Below are 17,274 nucleotides of genomic sequence, written 5' to 3' on the forward strand. Positions count from 1 at the left end.
TAATTAGTGGCATATTAATTACTCAAGGGTAAACACAAGCCACAAGTAAACACAATTCCTGCATTACTCACTAGCAAAGTCCAAATTGGGACAAGGTACTAAAAATATCGAATACAAAAGAGGAAGGCTATCTGGTAAGCCTGAGATGGAACACTAAGTACTCTTAACAATCAGCGCAAACTAATAGTTTGACACTATTTTGGACTAAGTATTACCCATGTTGAAGACGGACAAGGAGCAAAAGAGTGATCAGTCAGAATTTTCCAAGGAAGTTTTCTTAGGGGCCATGAGCTTTGAGTGACAGAACCAAGCAGGATAAAGGACTCCCAAGACAAGTAGAATGAAAGTGTTAAGAATAGTTTGTAGCTTTTGGTGGATCTACAGGACAAGGCAAAGGCACTGCAGACTGGCTGAGCAGCAGGGAGGCTTTTACACAAGAGAATGAAAAGAGAGGGGAAAGAACACCATGTGTCTTGCTCTTGGGAGCATGAAAACCATCAAGACATATAAAGAAGAGAATAGCAAAGAGAAACAGGAGAACTGCTGAAGACAAGAAATTGAAGTTGACGTGTAGTTTTAAATAGATAGCTGCTGCTGGAGTCTAAATTTTAGTGATTAAAGGGATAAACTTCACCCACTCCACCCTCCAAAAAAAAGCCAAATAACTGGAGACAATGCCTAGAGTGAGGGCACTGACCCCACTACAGGAATCTGATATTGCTGTGCCCCCTAAAACAAAGATAACCGTTTATAAGAAATGAACAATCCCGCTTATGTAAAGTGCCTGTGACCTCTGGGAATGCCTGCTTTTCCCAAAGAGAGGAGGCAGGGCCTCCTTTCAACCAATAGATGGAGCCATTGAGCCAGCAAAGAACCCTTGGATTGGCCTGTTTAGCAAGCAGGCTGAACTCCAGAGACCAGTTCCCTCTCAGTAGGCTCCAGTATGTCCTTGGAAACACCTAATCCTAACATAGAGAAGTATCAATTAACCTTGAGGGTTTTCTATCCCTTGTTTTCTCTCTACTTCAACTGGAAAACTGGGGTCACCTTCACACCCATCAGATTGGCTAATGTGACAAAAGAGGAAAATGATAAATGTTGGAGGAGATGTAGGAAAACTGGGGCACTAATGCACTGTTGGTAGAGTTGTGAACTGATCCAACCATTTTGAAGAGCAATTTGGAACTATGTCCAAAGAGCCATAAAGCTGTCCACACCCTTTAATTCAGCAATACCACTATTAGGTCTGTATCACAAAGAGATTTTTAAAAAGGAAAACGACCTATATATGGAAAAATATTTATAGCAGCTCTTTTTGTGGTAGCTAAGAATTTGAAATTTAGGGGGCACCCCTCAATTGGGGAATGGCTGAACAAATTGTGGTATATGTTTGTAATGGAACATTACTGTGCTATAAGAAATGACAAGCAGGATGATTTCTGAAAAAAATGGAAAGGCTTAAAAGAACTGATACAAAGTGAAGTGGGTGGAACACTGAACACAGTAACAGCAATATTGTACGATGAAGAACTGTGAATGACAGCTATTCTCAAGGAGACAATTCCAAAGGACTCATGATGAAAAATCCTATCTACCTCCAAGGAAAGAACTGATGTCATCTGAAAATGGGCTGAAGCATACTATTTTCCCCTTTTTTTGAATTTTCTTGCACAAAATGACTAATACAGAAATGTTTTGCATGATTGCACATTTATAACCGATATCAGATTACTTAAGTCTCAGGAAGGTGGAAGGGAAGGGAAGCAGGGATAGAATTTAGAACTAAAAATTCTTTAAATGTTAAAAGTTATCTTTTACAATAATTGGGAAAAAAATAAAATATTACTTAAAACTAAAAAAAAGAAAACTGAGGTCACTCTCAAGAGAGGTTTGTGGTTCAGACGATAAAAATAAGTTACCACTATTATACATATTTGTACAACCCTTTAGGGTTTCCAAAACACTTTTCTCACAGCAACCCAAAGAGACACACAGTATACAAAAATCAGTATGGTCCTCTTTACTGTAAACCTCCTCCCCCTCAACCTCCAAGCCTCCCCTCAATAGTGTCCATCTCCCAGCTAACTCACTGCCTGGTCTGTTCCCGGTTGGAATAGGTAACATTCACCACTGCCGTCTCGCTCTCAGTGTTCACTAGAGGAGAAAACATAAGCCAGAGTCAGAACTAGGGAGCCACCTTTCTTCCCACATCCACCCCCTTCCCAAGGCTTAAAAAAGCCCATCATTCTTAAGAAAGTTCACATCACAAAAGCCTCCCAAAGCTGTGGCACACTGGCCAAAGTAAGAACTGTAACTGTCACCAAACCCACCTTTTCCAAGAGACAAGTGCAAATTTACCCCCCAGTTTGCTTTTTTAAAGTTGTCTTTCTTATTTCACTATTCCAGGACAGGTTAAGTGATACATCCACCAAATGTGGGAATACTAATGAAAAACCCTGGATAGAATCCTCTCAAACCAAATTTTCAAAACTTATTCTCTCAAATCCTGAAATACTGAGTGAACCCACCTGTGCAGATAAGAGCATTGAACTGGTTTGATTAGATGCCTGATTCCCTAGAAGACATCCAAGTCATAAGCTGGCAAACTATAGCCCTTGGCCAGCCTACTGATGTTTTTGCACAGCTCAGAATCCTAAAAATGGTTTTTTACATTTTAAAATAAGCCTCTGTTGTATTTCAAAATGTAAATAATCCATCCTTAGCTACAAAAACAGGCAGATCAACTCTAGTGTTAACTACAGCTAGGAATCCCGAACTCTACTAGTGAAACTCACTACAGGCTCTTCAAGTCACCTGCTTAACCCTGCTTGTCTAGTCAAGCCCAAAGTGATTTGTTAGCACAGGCTGTGAACAATGTTGGGCAGCATGATGATTCTACGATGTGAGTTTCATCCTGGTATTTATGATAAAGCCTTAGTGGCAGGAAGAGAGTTCCAGAAGAGGGCATCTGGTCTAGCCCCCTGCTTTCAGGCAAGTGAAATGTATGACCTATGCTGGACAGGTGACTGACAGTCTATTCTCTTCAATCAGATCTCTGAGGATAAGAGACTATACCACTCACTTATGAAGTAGGTGCCCATTCTAGTATCTTGAGTCTCTGTCTCTCTCTCTGTCTCTCTGTCTCTGTCTCTCTCTCTCTCTGTGACAATATCTAACTTAGAGTCACAGAATTGGAAAAAAAAATCCAGAGATTCCCTGAGACTAATCCTTTCTGACATAGAAGAGAAAATTGAAATCCTAAAACCCTGCAAGTTTCCCTCTTTGCTGGGGAGAAGTGGGGTGTGGTGTTTGCAGAGATTAGAAGACCATGTATCTGACATGTTATAGAGGGGAGACTTTTCACATGTGGATAGAACTAGATGACCACTGAAGTCACTGCCAACCTCCAAATTCTATGATTTTGTGACATCCCTCCCCTCATAAATACAAACAATTCCATAAAGGTTAATAGCTCCTGGTATAGATAAACAAGATATTGAGGTTAAGTGACTTGCCCAGGGTCACACAGCTAGTAAATATCAAGTGCCTGAGGTGAGATTTGAACTGGATCTCCTGAATCCAGGGACAGTGGTACATCCCCTTTGCCTTCTGGCTACCCCAAGAGTTTACAACCTAGTAAGCTCTCATATATATGAGGACATTTGACTATAATAAACTAATCCACATTTCAATTAAATCACCTGATAGCCTGCCTTTTTTTCTATAGGATAAACAATCCCATCAGCTTTCTTTACATCTATTTTCCGTATTTGGGTCATCAGGTTCTGAAAAGCTCCCCAGGTTTTGATCTAGCTCTTTGGGTTTTTATGGAAGTATGGTGACCCAAAGTGGCCATAGCCCATTAAGGATCTGAAGTACTTGACACCATTGAAGCATAAATAAATGCCCCACACTTCTTTGCTTTACATGATTGAAATACACATGTTACTTAAAACATGAAACCCTCAGGCTGAGGTTCTTGCCATTGTCCTACCCTTCCTTTTTAGTGAACCACATATTCTCATGGGCATTGAAGATTTCTCAGCCCTTCCAAACACCATGGCCATTTTCTCCATCTCACCCTCTTACCTTGCTCGCAGCTCTCTACCGTGCCATACTGAGCCAGCAGGCTGTCCAACACCTGTAAAAGCAAAGAAAAAATTCATGATGCACACCATCCCAGTCTTCTACAAGGTCCACTTCAATTAACCAAACAAACATTTAAGGTCCTACTTTGTGCTGGGCACTGTGCCAGGCATTGATGAGAGATACAAAGACAAAAACTAAACAGTCAACCCTCAAGAAGCTTGAATTCTCTATGGGGGTCTACACTTCTGAAAACCCCTGCTTAGGGGTAGGACCTCTCCCAGAGGGCATTGAGACCTATTCAGGGAATCTTGAAGAACTAAGGTGGGGGAAGGGAATTTAGAATAATAATGATAATGATGTTGATGATAACAACGATCTATATAGTGCCTACTATGTGCCAGGCATTGCTCTAAACACTTTACACTTATTATCTTATTGATCCTCATAACAATCCTGCAAGGTAGGTGCTATTATTATCCCTATTTTACAGATGAGGATACTGAAATAGAGGTTTAAGTGACTTGCCCAGGGTCACACTGTTAGTAAACGTTTGAGGCTGGATTTGAAATCTGGTTTTCCTGACTCCCAGGGCAGTGCTCTACCCAAAACACCACCAGCTGCCTAGAGTCCATAACCTTTTGACAGTGAGGGTAAGAAGGAGAAGAAAAAAACAATGTGGATATTCTAGTCTACCCAAGGGCCTAGGTGACAGGCCAGACAAGTGAGGGAGGAGTCATTCCCATTCTTGTTTTAATCCTTAGAGAGCAAAGCTGTGATGAAAGCTGGTGGTTTTCCGACCTGTATCGCCTCCAAAAATGTGGAGACACATGATTTGACAAAGCTTGCTGGCCACATTTGCATGTATGACTCATCCCAGCTGGAAACACTTTTGCAGAAGAGCAACGCATATATCTCTGGTATATGCATCCTATTTCAGTGCCCCTGGAATAATTTATGATTGGAAAACACCTGAAGGTAGGAACTGCCATCTTTCTTTCATCTGAATTTGCACCAGAAGCTAGTATAGGACTCTGCCCATAACAATGGATGTTCAGACTGAGGGAATTCACCCATTAGGCACACGGATTGAACTAGATGTTTTCTAAGATCATTTTCAATTTTTCAGATTCTAGGATTTAATGCCAAGAGGGAGCCTTGGGGCATATGAGCAGGGAATGAGCAAACTTGGACTATCAAATGATGTGTACAAGGCACTAGAGAAAACTAGTAATTTTCAGTCAAGGGAAGATAGACTGATGTTTATGAGAAGATAAGCTGGTGGTGGTGGTGAGGTCTGGAGTTTAACTCCCTAGGCCAGTTCAATGCTGTCAGGTGTGACACTCACTTCATAAGCCCACTAGGTCACTTGCACCCCCCTCTCACCACAAGGAGAGTCAGAAGGTGACTAATGAGGAGCTAGCTGGTACAGTAGATAGATTACTTGGCCTAGAGTCATGAAGAGCCAAGATCAAATCAGACATTTACTACCTGTGTGACCCCGGGCAAGTCATTTAACCTCTTCTTGCCTTACTTTCCTCAACTATAAAATGGGGATAATAGCATTTATCTCCCAAGGTTGTCGTGAGGATAAAATGTATATGTATAAGGTGCTTAGCACAGTACTTGGCATATAGTAGGTGCTATATAAATGCCAGTAATGAAAATGATGATGGTGATGATGGTGATGATGGTGATGATGGTGATGATGGTGATGATGGTGATGATGACGACTGAGCTCTAATGTGGGAGAAGGGGCTCAGAATCTGTCTCAACTCAGCACTAGCTACCCAGGTTCTGTGGTGAGAAACCTTCCTATCTCTTAACTATCATCCCTCTCCCCACTCCCCATGAAATAACAGCTGGGAATACCTTCCCTCCTCCCTATTCAGTCTGCAGACTTTGAATGACATGTGCTTTCTTTCTATATACCTCCCAGAAATCTGTCTCTCCAGTAAAAACAGCTGCTCTTCCTCCTCCCCAACCTGAGAGTCCCCTGAAGGGCACTTACCTCCCATCGAAGCTGAGGTGGGATATTTCGGATCTGAATTTTGCGGCTCCTGAAACGGAAAGATAAAGCAGTCAGTCACTCATGCCTGGACCATTATCTAGATGCCAAGATAACCAATGACACTGCATTAAAATTCTTCTTGATTTTGTTTCAATGTCAGCTTCACTTTAAAAATATCTCCCCCTTTCCTCCGTACTTAGTGAGGGAATCATTGAACTAAATAGTAAATAGTAAAAAGCAAACAAAAAAGGGGAGTCAAACCAACCAATACATCCCAAATGTCCAACAGTATAGTTAATATTCCTCATCCCCTATTCTCCCACCGCTGAAAGGCAGGGAGGGGTGTTGCCTTTATTCAGCTCCTTTTGTGGGCCAGCCAAGCTTGGTTTTTGTAATTATATCTTTCAGTTCCATCTTTTTGTTCTTTCCAATTATTGCTATGGCATTGCCATTTCTAATAACCACAATAACCACATACATGCCATGGATACCACTACACAACCTTAATCCCCATCTCTCAAGGCTAACCTACTCACAGCTATTTCTCAAAGGCCAACAAAGTTACTATCACCAATTTTTCATAGTGGCAACATGATGTAGTGGTAGAAAGTACTCAGTTTGGAACCAGAATATCCAAGTTGAAATCTGAAATCATTACTGTGCGATCTGGGCCTCAGTTTTTCCATCCATAAAATGGTGTGGTTAGATTATCTTCAAGAAGTCCCTTCCAATTCTAAATCTCTGGTTCAACTGATCTCAGTGCTGTGGATATTGGTCTTGAGTTTAAGTAACTAAGTAGAAGAAAGGGGCCCCATGTAGAAACTCTGCTTTTCTATAACTGGATTATCAATAGTAGTATTACAGATTTAGGGAATCAGCTAAACCATAAGAAGGGAGCTTATGGCTTATTTTTCTCCCACCCACCCATTTCTGCTTCTTGGTAGCCATCTGTAAGTATACTACTTCCCACCATTCCCACCCTACTCTCTTCCCAAACAACATTCAAAATGTCAAGACAGTGCAAACTTTTTTTTTTGTTTTGCACCTCACTACTTCCCCTCCCCCACCCTGTTCACAGCAGATGCTTCATCTAGCACAATCTCTTCATTTTATAAATAAGGAAACTGAGGCTCAAAGAGGCTGACTTTCTTGGCAACATGGTTAAGTAAATCTATACTAAGCAGTGCAATGAATGCACTGGCTGTCAGGTTTACATATCACATAAATTACTTTAGCTGACCAAATGTTTGCATAGCTGTCTTTTTAGGTTCTTTATGTCTTTCACTGTAAACACCCAGAGCTCAGGACCATGTCCATTCAGCCAGCACTACACAGTGTCTAATGACCCAAGAGCCAAAAGATCCCTGCCTTGCTGAAGTCATTTACCACCTCTCCATTTCCAAGTGTGCCAATCTTCTCTAGTTCCTCTTAAAAGGGTCACTTTGGACTTTCATCAAAGAAAAGTAGTAATGACGCCCCCTTTGGGAGCGGACAGCCGAACTCAGTGATTTTGGAGAAAGAAGCAGCAGATATTAATGCTTGTCTTACGACTGAATCTTGTTAATTTTGTTAGTGCAGAAGGAGGTCAAGATCACATGGGCCTTGAATACCTTTCCAGATAATGTGCTGAATTTAGAGTTAAAATTTTGGGGATACATCTTGGCTTATTACCTGTATGTAATGTCCTCATGCCTCCATTTTCTCATCTATAAAATGGAGGGGTTGCTCTAAAATGGCCTCTAAAGTCCCTTTCAAGGTCTAATCTATGATCCTATCAGCCTGAACAAACCTTCCAACAACACAGAAAAAGCCTTCCAGGGCCACAGACTGAACCCAGTGACTTCAGCCCCAGAATAAGCCCCATGTCATTGGTATTAAAAAAGAGGAGAAAGATAAGGAAAAGAGTCTGCAAGGATCACTGCTGAGATTATGGAAGAGTTACAGTATTATCTTGGGGGGAAGGAGGGAAGAGAATTAAAAGAAATAATTCCAAGGGTCATCAAATCAAACTACCATTTCCTGAATAGGATGTCAATCAATTTGCCCTATGACAATAACTGCAGTACAAAGCACTGTTTTCTATGTGTTACTTTTCCCCAGAAACTGTAACTTGTTGAGGGTAAGGAGAACCAAGCTGGCTTGTATTTGTATCCCCAGGGCTTAGCCCAGAACCCACCACAACTAGAGTGCTGACATTTGCCTAAGGGAATTTGCTTTTTATGTCCAAGAGCCCTAAAGCCTGGATAATTCACCAGCAACTAACAGGAAATGGAGCTGTAACCACCATACAAACCTGGAGTTTTTATATTTGGAAAATGAGAGGGACAGTGTGCAACGTTTGACCCAGCTATAGCACTACTAGGTCAATACCCTAGAGGATCAGAGAAGGAGGGTGGGAGGAAGGGAAAGACCTTTATGTGCAAACATATTCTCACTTTCTGTCAATAAATTATTGTATATGAAAGTAATGGAATATTATTGTGAAGGGATCACTTCAGAGAATCATGGGTAAGGCTCATATGAAATGATACAGAATATAGTAAGCAGAACCAGCAGAATGATAACAACATAATGTGGTAAAAGACAAACAACACTGAAAGACTCAACTCTAACCAATGTAATGAAGAACCACAATTCCAGAGGACCAACAACGAAGCATCCACTTCTTGACAGAGAGGGTAGATCCAAGAGAGAAAATGAGATATACAGAGGCAAAAATGAAAGTTACAAAATAAGGACCAAAATGGCCTGAGGTCCTTTCCATCTTTTAGTCTGTGATCCTGTAACTCAAACACCATATCATGCACAAAATGGCATTTAAATATTGAGTAAATTGAACTGAGTTGTTCCAGAGTCAAACTGTGCCCGCGCTAGAAAGGTGCTTTGACTGTATACATCCAATCACCTCATCTTACAAGAGGAAAACTGAGGGCCAGGGAAAGAAAACTACTCGTCCAATAATCATATGAAAGAGTTGGAGATAGGGCCAGGAGTGGAATCTAGAAGTTCTGATCCCCCCCCCCCAACGCATTCCTGTAGTCTAGTCTAGCTTATCTAGGTGCCCAAACAGCTGTGGTTCTCTCCAAACTCTAAGATGTTTCTCCCAAGACATGGCCTCATTATGCGTCAGAAGTGCCAGGGGTTATTCTGTCCCCAGCTAGAGCCCAGGGCACTTCTGCTTCCCTAGAAATTTAAATAGGGACAAAATCACACAAGCTTTTATCTTTTGTTTAAACACGTCAAAAGTCACAGAGGGATTCATTTGCTCCCATGGTGTCCTGCCCCTACTCCTTCCAGGGGTTTTCTTTTCTGGTAGGTTGGTTAAAAGATTGGGGGACAGGGTGGGTAGAGATGGGGAGGTATGGGTATGGCGAGGTAGGGCAGTGGTGAAATCAAATCTCTTCTTGGGATGTTAATCCACATCCTGAAAGCAAAGGCACTGAGATCGTCTGGAATGTCAGGAATGTCCCAGTCCCTGGAAGCTGGGTGGGAAGAACGGAACAACCCAACCAATGAAAGAACCCAACCCCTCCCCTCCCCCATTCTGATAGGCAGGGCCCCACCCACCCCTCCTGGGCACATGCCCTGCCCAGATAACATGTTCTCTGTACCCCCAACTAACTTTAAATTTTCAGTTCTCCCCTCCATTATCAGCAAACAGGGAAGTCCTGACTCAGAACCTTTCCCCCAAAAATAAAAACCTCAAACCACAGAGAATGGAAAGAGAAGGCCAACAAACCTCATAGGTACACATGACCTGTAAAGTAAAGGCAAAGCAAGAGACAACCTCTAGCTGCAAAGAGCTGAAGGTTACAAATGTAGTAAAAGCAGAATATTGCTACTGCAATAATGTTATCAATATTACAACCCTTAGCTTTCTCAACTTTCTCATATTTCATAGACAATGCATTAGGGATGCTCTAAGAGCCAAGCAGTGCGAGCTGACATATTCAGAGGCCATGGTCAGATTTTGATTTCTTTCAGCCTCTTCCTAACTAAGCTGGCCTCCTCAGGCAAGAGAAGCAGACCCTGGAACCTGGCAGGTGAGTGCACTGGATGCCATTCTCAAGAGAGTCAGGGGAGGCTTCAAGATGTACTCTAGGTATGTGTGGTTTCATGGGGAAAGAGCTCTGGAGTAGGAGGAATCAAGCAGGAGAGCGGGGGTACAGTCTTGTGGAGCTGCTGCTGCTACCACCACCACCACCACCACCACCACCACTTCAATTCTTTTGGTCTTAGTTTCCTCACCTATATAAAAGTGTGGGTTGGATATTCAGTGACCAATGTTGGTCCTGCTAACACTACAATCAATTCTATATTCTGTGCCGCTTTCAGATTTTTTGGGTTACTATCAACCACAAAGGGAACCAAGAGAAACAATGAAATACAAAAAATAAAGAAGCCTATTTGGGGAAGCTTGTAGAATTCTACAATTCTATATCTCATAGGGTTTTTTGTTTTTGCTTCTGCTCACTATATCTATAGCTAGAAGAGGACACCACTGAGGTAATCTAGTTCAATCTCACTCTCAAGATTTTTGTACCACCCTTATCACACTGCCTGGCACATAGTAGGCACTTTAAAATAGATTTTTTCCCCCCTTCCTCTTCTTTGTTTTTTTGGGGAGGATGTTGTTCTTTGGGACAATTGAGGTTAGGTGACTTACCCAGGGTCACACAGCCAGCAAGTATCTGAGGCCAAATTTGAACTTAGGTCCTGGACCAGTGCTCTATCCACTGCACCACCAAACTGCCACCTTCTCTCTCTCTTTAGAGAAGAGAGGCTCAGAGATGTTAAATGCCTGGTAGTACCAGGTCACAATGATAATCAGTGACTGGGCAGATTCTTTTGGGTCCAGATCCTGCAACCTCTTTACTGCTGCCTTTCTCTGTGGATAGGGGCTACATTATGCCCTGGGTACGTTCCCCAGAGTGGAAGGACACTGAACAACCATACCCATTCTACATGTTCATTGTGCCACTCCAGTCAAAGACTGAATGAAGTTGGTATGTGGAATGCATATTCTTTGAAAGAGCGAAGAACTGGGAGGAAATATATAGTGGCAAGGAATAGGCAGGGGAGCTTTCCTTTTCCTCTGACAGGTTAAGAACTGGGAGATTCAAACACAGTTATCAGAGAAACAGATTTTTCAAAGACATAGGATGACTCAAAAGACAAAGTGCTTACAGAATTGGGAACAGAGGAAAAGGAAGTCCCAACAACTGACAACCCAGCAAAAAGAGCCCCAGGTAGCCCCAGTTTCATCCTATTGCTCCTTTCACATTTCTAGCAGATCAAAAATTTAGAAAGAAAGGTTATTCTGAAATTGTGTAAAGCCTGAGTTAAAGTGAGATGACAGAGATGCAATTGTGTTCCTTTCCAACAGCCCTATGCTAGGTCATGTGAGTTTTAATCTGTTAAGTATTGTGACTTCCCAAGGGAGGGGGGTGGACTAGATAGCTTCTCAAGGTCCCTTCTAGCTCTGACATTCTATGTTCTCTTACTCTAAATAAATATAGTGATTCAAACTAGACTAATGACCTGTTGCCACCGTGAGGTCCTGCCAAGCCTGTTCTTTTGAAGAGTTAGCATGTATAACATGAGCGTGGCTCAAAGTGCTGACAAATGTTGATTTCCTATAGGTTAAACATTTCCCCAGAATCTTCTTTACATTAACTTGCTTTGCAAGCCACACATTTTTCCATAACTCATGTAAGGGTTTCTCTCAGGATTGGAATGATCACCTTCTCAAATTAGTGGATCTTAAGCAATTGACCTTTACTGAAATAATCTTGTTTTATCATCAAGGGCTCTGGTTGCAGCTGGCTGTTGAGGAAATGGCGGGGTGGGGTGTTTAGAATGCATGGGAGGGGGAGGGGCATCTGCCCAGGACACCTGTCCTTTCTTACCAGGCTGGGGCCTCCTGAGAGGGCAGAGTGCACACCTGACAGCTAACTAGTAATTCTGGGCAAGTCAGAAACTCCCTCCCACTCCCTGCTTAAAAAAAGAATACCACTCTTCCAAGCTCATCTTTCTCCCACTCCCCAGCTCATCCTCTAAAAGGGGCCATTGTTAATTAAGAATCATTCCATCTTCTCCTTAGGGAAAATTGAAGTCCACATTCCAATCAGGTCAGAACCAATCAAATACTAAGAGTCAGACCACCAAATGTCAGTTTTTACAAACAGAATCAGCAGAATCAGCAGAAACATGCTACATCCTCAGTGTACCTGCTGTTCAGTTGAGCAGTACAAGGTTCCGCTACCTACATTGTGACCCTGGGTAAGGCATGATGTTATCACACTGAATCTCAATTTCTTCAGCTGTAAAATAAGGCAACTTATCTATAAGAGCTCATCATATTTTAGGCAGAAATTCCAACGACCCAGGTACAAATCTGGGCTCCTTGCCCCACAATGGTCCCCAAGTGATCCTTTCCACAGTGCTTTGCACACTTTGGGATCTTTTGACACTCCCCCATCCTCTACTTCTCCTACCTGACTGAGTACTCTTTTTCTGTCTTCTTTATGGATTCTCTCATCCATCTACCAGCCTCTCTTATCATGAGGTTAAACAAAGTCTCTGTCCTTGGACCACTTTATACTTTTTCCCTTTTTTTTAAATCTTCTCCTAGAGGTTTAATTATCATCGCTATGCTAATGACTTCCAGATCTTCATAGTCCTCCTTGTTTCTCCCTTTCAAGCATCAGTCTGCTAAACCACAATCCACCAGGTATCGCACCAGCATCTCAAACTCAATATAGACAGTTCTCACTTTATGTAAAATGAGCCATTGCACAAACCTCTGCGTAAAGTGATTTTTACAAAGTATAAATTTGTCCCTGCCCACTCACTTCACTTAGTGCATATAACAAAAGCATGCACAAAATACTTTTTTATACAAGTCATAAAATGTACTAAAATACAGGCATATTAAATACCGTACCACAATAATAAATAGAATTATGAAACAAAAGGTAAAGCTTATGATAGAGTATACACAGTATTGTACAGTAAAGTTAACATAAGTGAGCAATATGTTGCCCTTTCCGCACCCACCAAATCCAACCTTTATCACTGGTGGATTACTACACAATTTTTTTGTTTTACGAAGCTACCAAAAGATATTTGGACAGTGGTTCCCTTCTGTTCCCCATGTCTGATGATAGCAAGCAATATTATCCTAATTAGTCTCTGAACTTTTAAATAATCATGAAGTATTTGGACCTATCTTTTCAATATAAGAAAAAAAAATTCACTCAAATGGTGAAATGTTTCTGCTAACTATGCTTCATTGTTTCAAGCCTTCTTAGTTCAACTCCCAAGTTCAGAAGCTTCCCTTTCTTTGCAGCTGGCAGCTCAATCAGATCCTCATTAGCCAGTTCTTCTCCATGAGACTCAATCAACTCCTCCACATCCTACTCATCCACTTCTAGCTCCAATTCTTGTGCTAATTTTACAATCTTGTAACTCACTTTTCACCTTTGTCAAATCCACACCGGCTGTTACATCTTCCCACGTCTTAGCAATATTCTGGATTACACGGTAAATATTACAGGACTTCCAGGAAACCTCTCAGTGTCAAATCCTTATTTGCATTTGAAACTGCAATTGCCAGGGCAAATGTAGTGCATAAATAACACTCACTCCCCAATCCATAGGTTGTAATAATGAGGTAGTGTTAAGGGGAAGCAAACCAATTTTACATTTTCATTAAAATCATCCATATGACTACCTGGGGCACTCTCCAAAAGAAGCAGAATTTTGAAAGAATGCCATTATCGTTTCAAAACTTCTCAACTTAGGGAATGAAGCAATATATAAACCATTATTCAAAGATGATAATGCCCTTCTGTTGTTGTTATTTAGTCATTTTTCAGGAGAACTTTGTGACCCCTTTGTGGGGTTTTATTGGCAAAGATACTGGAGTGGTTTGCCATTTCCTTCTCCAGATCATTTTATAGATGAGAAAACTGAGGCAAACAGGGTTTAAGTGACTTACCCATGGTCACACAACTAAGAAGTGTCTGAAGCCACATTTGAATTCAAGCCCTCCTGACTCCAGTCCCCCCTCCTCCCCCCCATCCATGCCTTAGGGTTCTTGAGATAATGCGCAGGTACTATTGCCTTGCCGATCATTTCAATGCTCTGGGATTTTCCGAGTGGGGCACAAGAACAGATTTTAATTTGCAAGTCTCAAATGAATTTCCTTCAAGCAAAAGAAGCTTTATGCCTGTTTTTACTGAGATGTTGGTTCAAAATACCATTCTTTGATAAAACAGACCAGTTTCACCTACATTAAAAATTTACTCTGGCAAGCAGGGACCTTCATCTATTATTTTTTGCAGAACTCTGGGAACTTCTTTGCTGCTTCAATGACTGCACTAGCAGCCTCTCCTGACATTTGCACATAGTGAAATTCTGCACGATTTTTAAATCATGCAAACCAACCACTGCTTACTATAAATATCTGTGTGCCTTCAGGGTGGGTGCTTTTCCTTTAAATCTTTAAAGAGGCTTTGAGCCTTAGCTTGAATTGTCATCAAGCTTAAAGGAATACTATTCTGAATCTGGTCCTCTATACATATAGTTAATAGCTTCTGCATCCCTAGAATAGCACCTTTTCTTTGTTTCAATAGAGAAGTCGACTTCTTGCAAGCTCTGCCTTTTTCATGCTCCTTTATCCAGGCAGCATCTTTCACTATGGTGTTCAGGGGTCACTGCAACACTAAGTTCATGTGCTGTCAATGAAGATTTTTGTCTTTCTTCATATTTTCTAATTATTTTCATTTCCAAGTCTATTGGCTTATGACCACTGGCTTCATCCACCTTCTTTAGCTTCCCACCACCATTTGTACACTTTGTACAGTGTATTATCATACAGCATCGATTTGTATAAGGCATTTCCATAAGTTTTTTGGAATGCTTTATATTAGAATTTTAGAATACTTTAAAGTCAAATTTGCATAATGTGGATTTTCATAAAGTGAGAACTGTCTGTATGTCCAAAACAATTCTTCCCACCAAACTCACACCTTCTTCAAGCTTCCTATTTTGTTACAAAGGCACCAAGGGGCAGCTAGGTGATGCAGTGGATAGAGCACCAGTGCAGGAGTCAGGAAGACCTGAGTTCAAATCTCACCTCAGACACTTGACACTCACTAGCTGTGTGACCTTAGGCAAGTCACTTAACCCCAACTGCCTCAACCTGGGTCATCTCCAGTCTTCCTGATGAATATCTCTGGTCAATGGATTCAGATGACTCTGGAGAAAAAGTGAGGCTAGTGACCTGCACAACCTTCCCTCACTCAAAACAAAGTCAAATGCAAGCCACATCATTATTTCTCTGATGGCATGGTTTTCTTCGGCAATGAAGGACGAACACACAAGGGCACTACCATCTGACTGACCCAGTAATCTAGGCTGGTCACCTCAGAGTCATTCCTCTTTCCTTCATCATCTCTCATTCAATTACCCAATCTTGGTCAGCTGACCTCTCCACCTCGACACCACCCCACTTCTCTTCACTGTCTCATCCAAATCCTACCTGATCATGTCCTCCCTTGCTCAGAAAACTTCAGAGGCTCCTGCCTCCCAGACAATGGCCAACTTGACTCCAACTTGTTTTTCCAGCCTTAATTCATATTTCATTCCTCCGTACACACTATGTTACAAATTAGACTAGTAGCTATTCCAGTTGGTGCTTCCTCCCTCCAACTAACTTATATCTACTAATCTACATATCTGCTGCAATGTTCAAGCAGACTAAGGTCTTCAAGCTTACAAGAACTGAGTTTTGGACATATTGACAGTTCTCACTTTACATAAATTCACATTACACAAATTTGACTTTAAAGAATTCTAAAAGAAATTTGCATTCCAAAAAAATTATGAAAATTCCTTATGCAAAGCAGATGATGTATGACAAGACACTGTTACAACGTGCACAAAAGATGGTGGGAAGCTAAAAAGAATCTGTAAGTCAGTTCCCACGTCTGTTGCCACTGAGTGATACTGTGCCTCTCCACATTCAGTAGTGATCCTTATATTTTCACCATGGCTGATCAGAAATTCTTTGGGTTTGTGGACTTTTTTATTTTTATTTTTTGGTCTTTGCATCTCCAGGGTCTGAAGCCAGTATCATACATAAAAGTCACTCAATAAATGACTGTTGGATTTATTTGTTTCCCAGACACACAAAGTATTAATCTGCTCAAGAACAAGAAAGAAACTGAGTTTGCTGGAAGAAGTAAGAACAAAAAAACTTCCCACCTAGTACCCACATCTTGGGTTAAAGGGATGTCACTACTCCTCTTTCAGAGGGAGTCACCTTTAGGATACGAGTAAGGAGGAGTCTTATTACCCACCCACGCAAAATGTAGAAACAAACCCTCCACATCTACCTACTGTATTCTATTAAAAGAGACAGAAAGCAGACAAGTGCAATTTTGTTGTCCTGGGTCCTCCAGGGCAAACTCATGGGATGTTAGCTTTAGACTTGGAAAGGACCTCATTTTATCTAATCCAATGTCCTTGTTAGTTACAGATGAAGCCATGAGTCCAAAGGAAAGGTAACACAGAAAGTACCCAGCAGAGTTGGATTCAAACCCAAAGACTCTGCTTTCAAATCCAGTATTCTCTATAATGCACCAGAGCACCAGTAGTTGGTAACTGGTTAGAAATTTGAGAATGAGGTGACCATCTGAACAGTTTATCCCTAGGTCATGTCTTAAACTCCACCTTTAGGAATATCATCCAACCTATTCCCAGTTATGTAAGTAAAGAATCAGAATATCTAGGGGCAACAAGGGATTTTAGAGATGTGTAGCCCAATTCTCTTATGTTTCAGGTGAGGAAAGATAGGCCCAGAATTGACTGCCAAAGTTACAACACAGTTGGTAGCAAAGTATAGAAAGGAACTCAGGTGTCCCTCCCAAGCTAGTGCTCTTTTCATGAAAGCTTACACTCTCTCCTGTCAAGCAGGTGGTAAAGAAAAGGAGCAGATGATTTTCAATCTTAGGTTTTTTTTTTTTTTAAATTGAGTAATCATGTCATTTCTTTGCTATTCTTTCTCCCCCTCCCCCCCATACTTCTGTGCCATAAAGGGGAAAAATCTCTGGACCTTGGCCCAGGGCAGAGAGCCGATAGCCAGAGTCAGAGTCAGATCGTCTGGGAAA

The 17,274-nt window shown here is 41.4% G+C and overlaps 1 protein-coding gene across 2 annotated transcripts in view; it reads right to left on the reverse strand.

The window, feature by feature from the left end:
• Positions 1-17,274, reverse strand: part of IGF2BP1 (insulin like growth factor 2 mRNA binding protein 1) — a 60,511-nt gene that overhangs the window by 17,271 nt on the left and 25,966 nt on the right. For both annotated transcript variants that reach the window (XM_072646137.1, XM_072646138.1), the window contains exons 3-5: positions 6,098-6,146; positions 4,090-4,141; positions 2,091-2,154 (exon numbers count right to left, since the gene is read on the reverse strand). In XM_072646137.1, the coding sequence (XP_072502238.1) occupies positions 2,091-2,154; positions 4,090-4,141; positions 6,098-6,146 (165 nt within the window). The remainder of the gene's footprint in view (positions 1-2,090; positions 2,155-4,089; positions 4,142-6,097; positions 6,147-17,274) is intronic.

This window comes from Notamacropus eugenii, chromosome 2 (assembly GCF_028372415.1).
Source record: "Notamacropus eugenii isolate mMacEug1 chromosome 2, mMacEug1.pri_v2, whole genome shotgun sequence".
Classification (NCBI taxonomy): Eukaryota; Metazoa; Chordata; class Mammalia; order Diprotodontia; family Macropodidae; genus Notamacropus; species Notamacropus eugenii.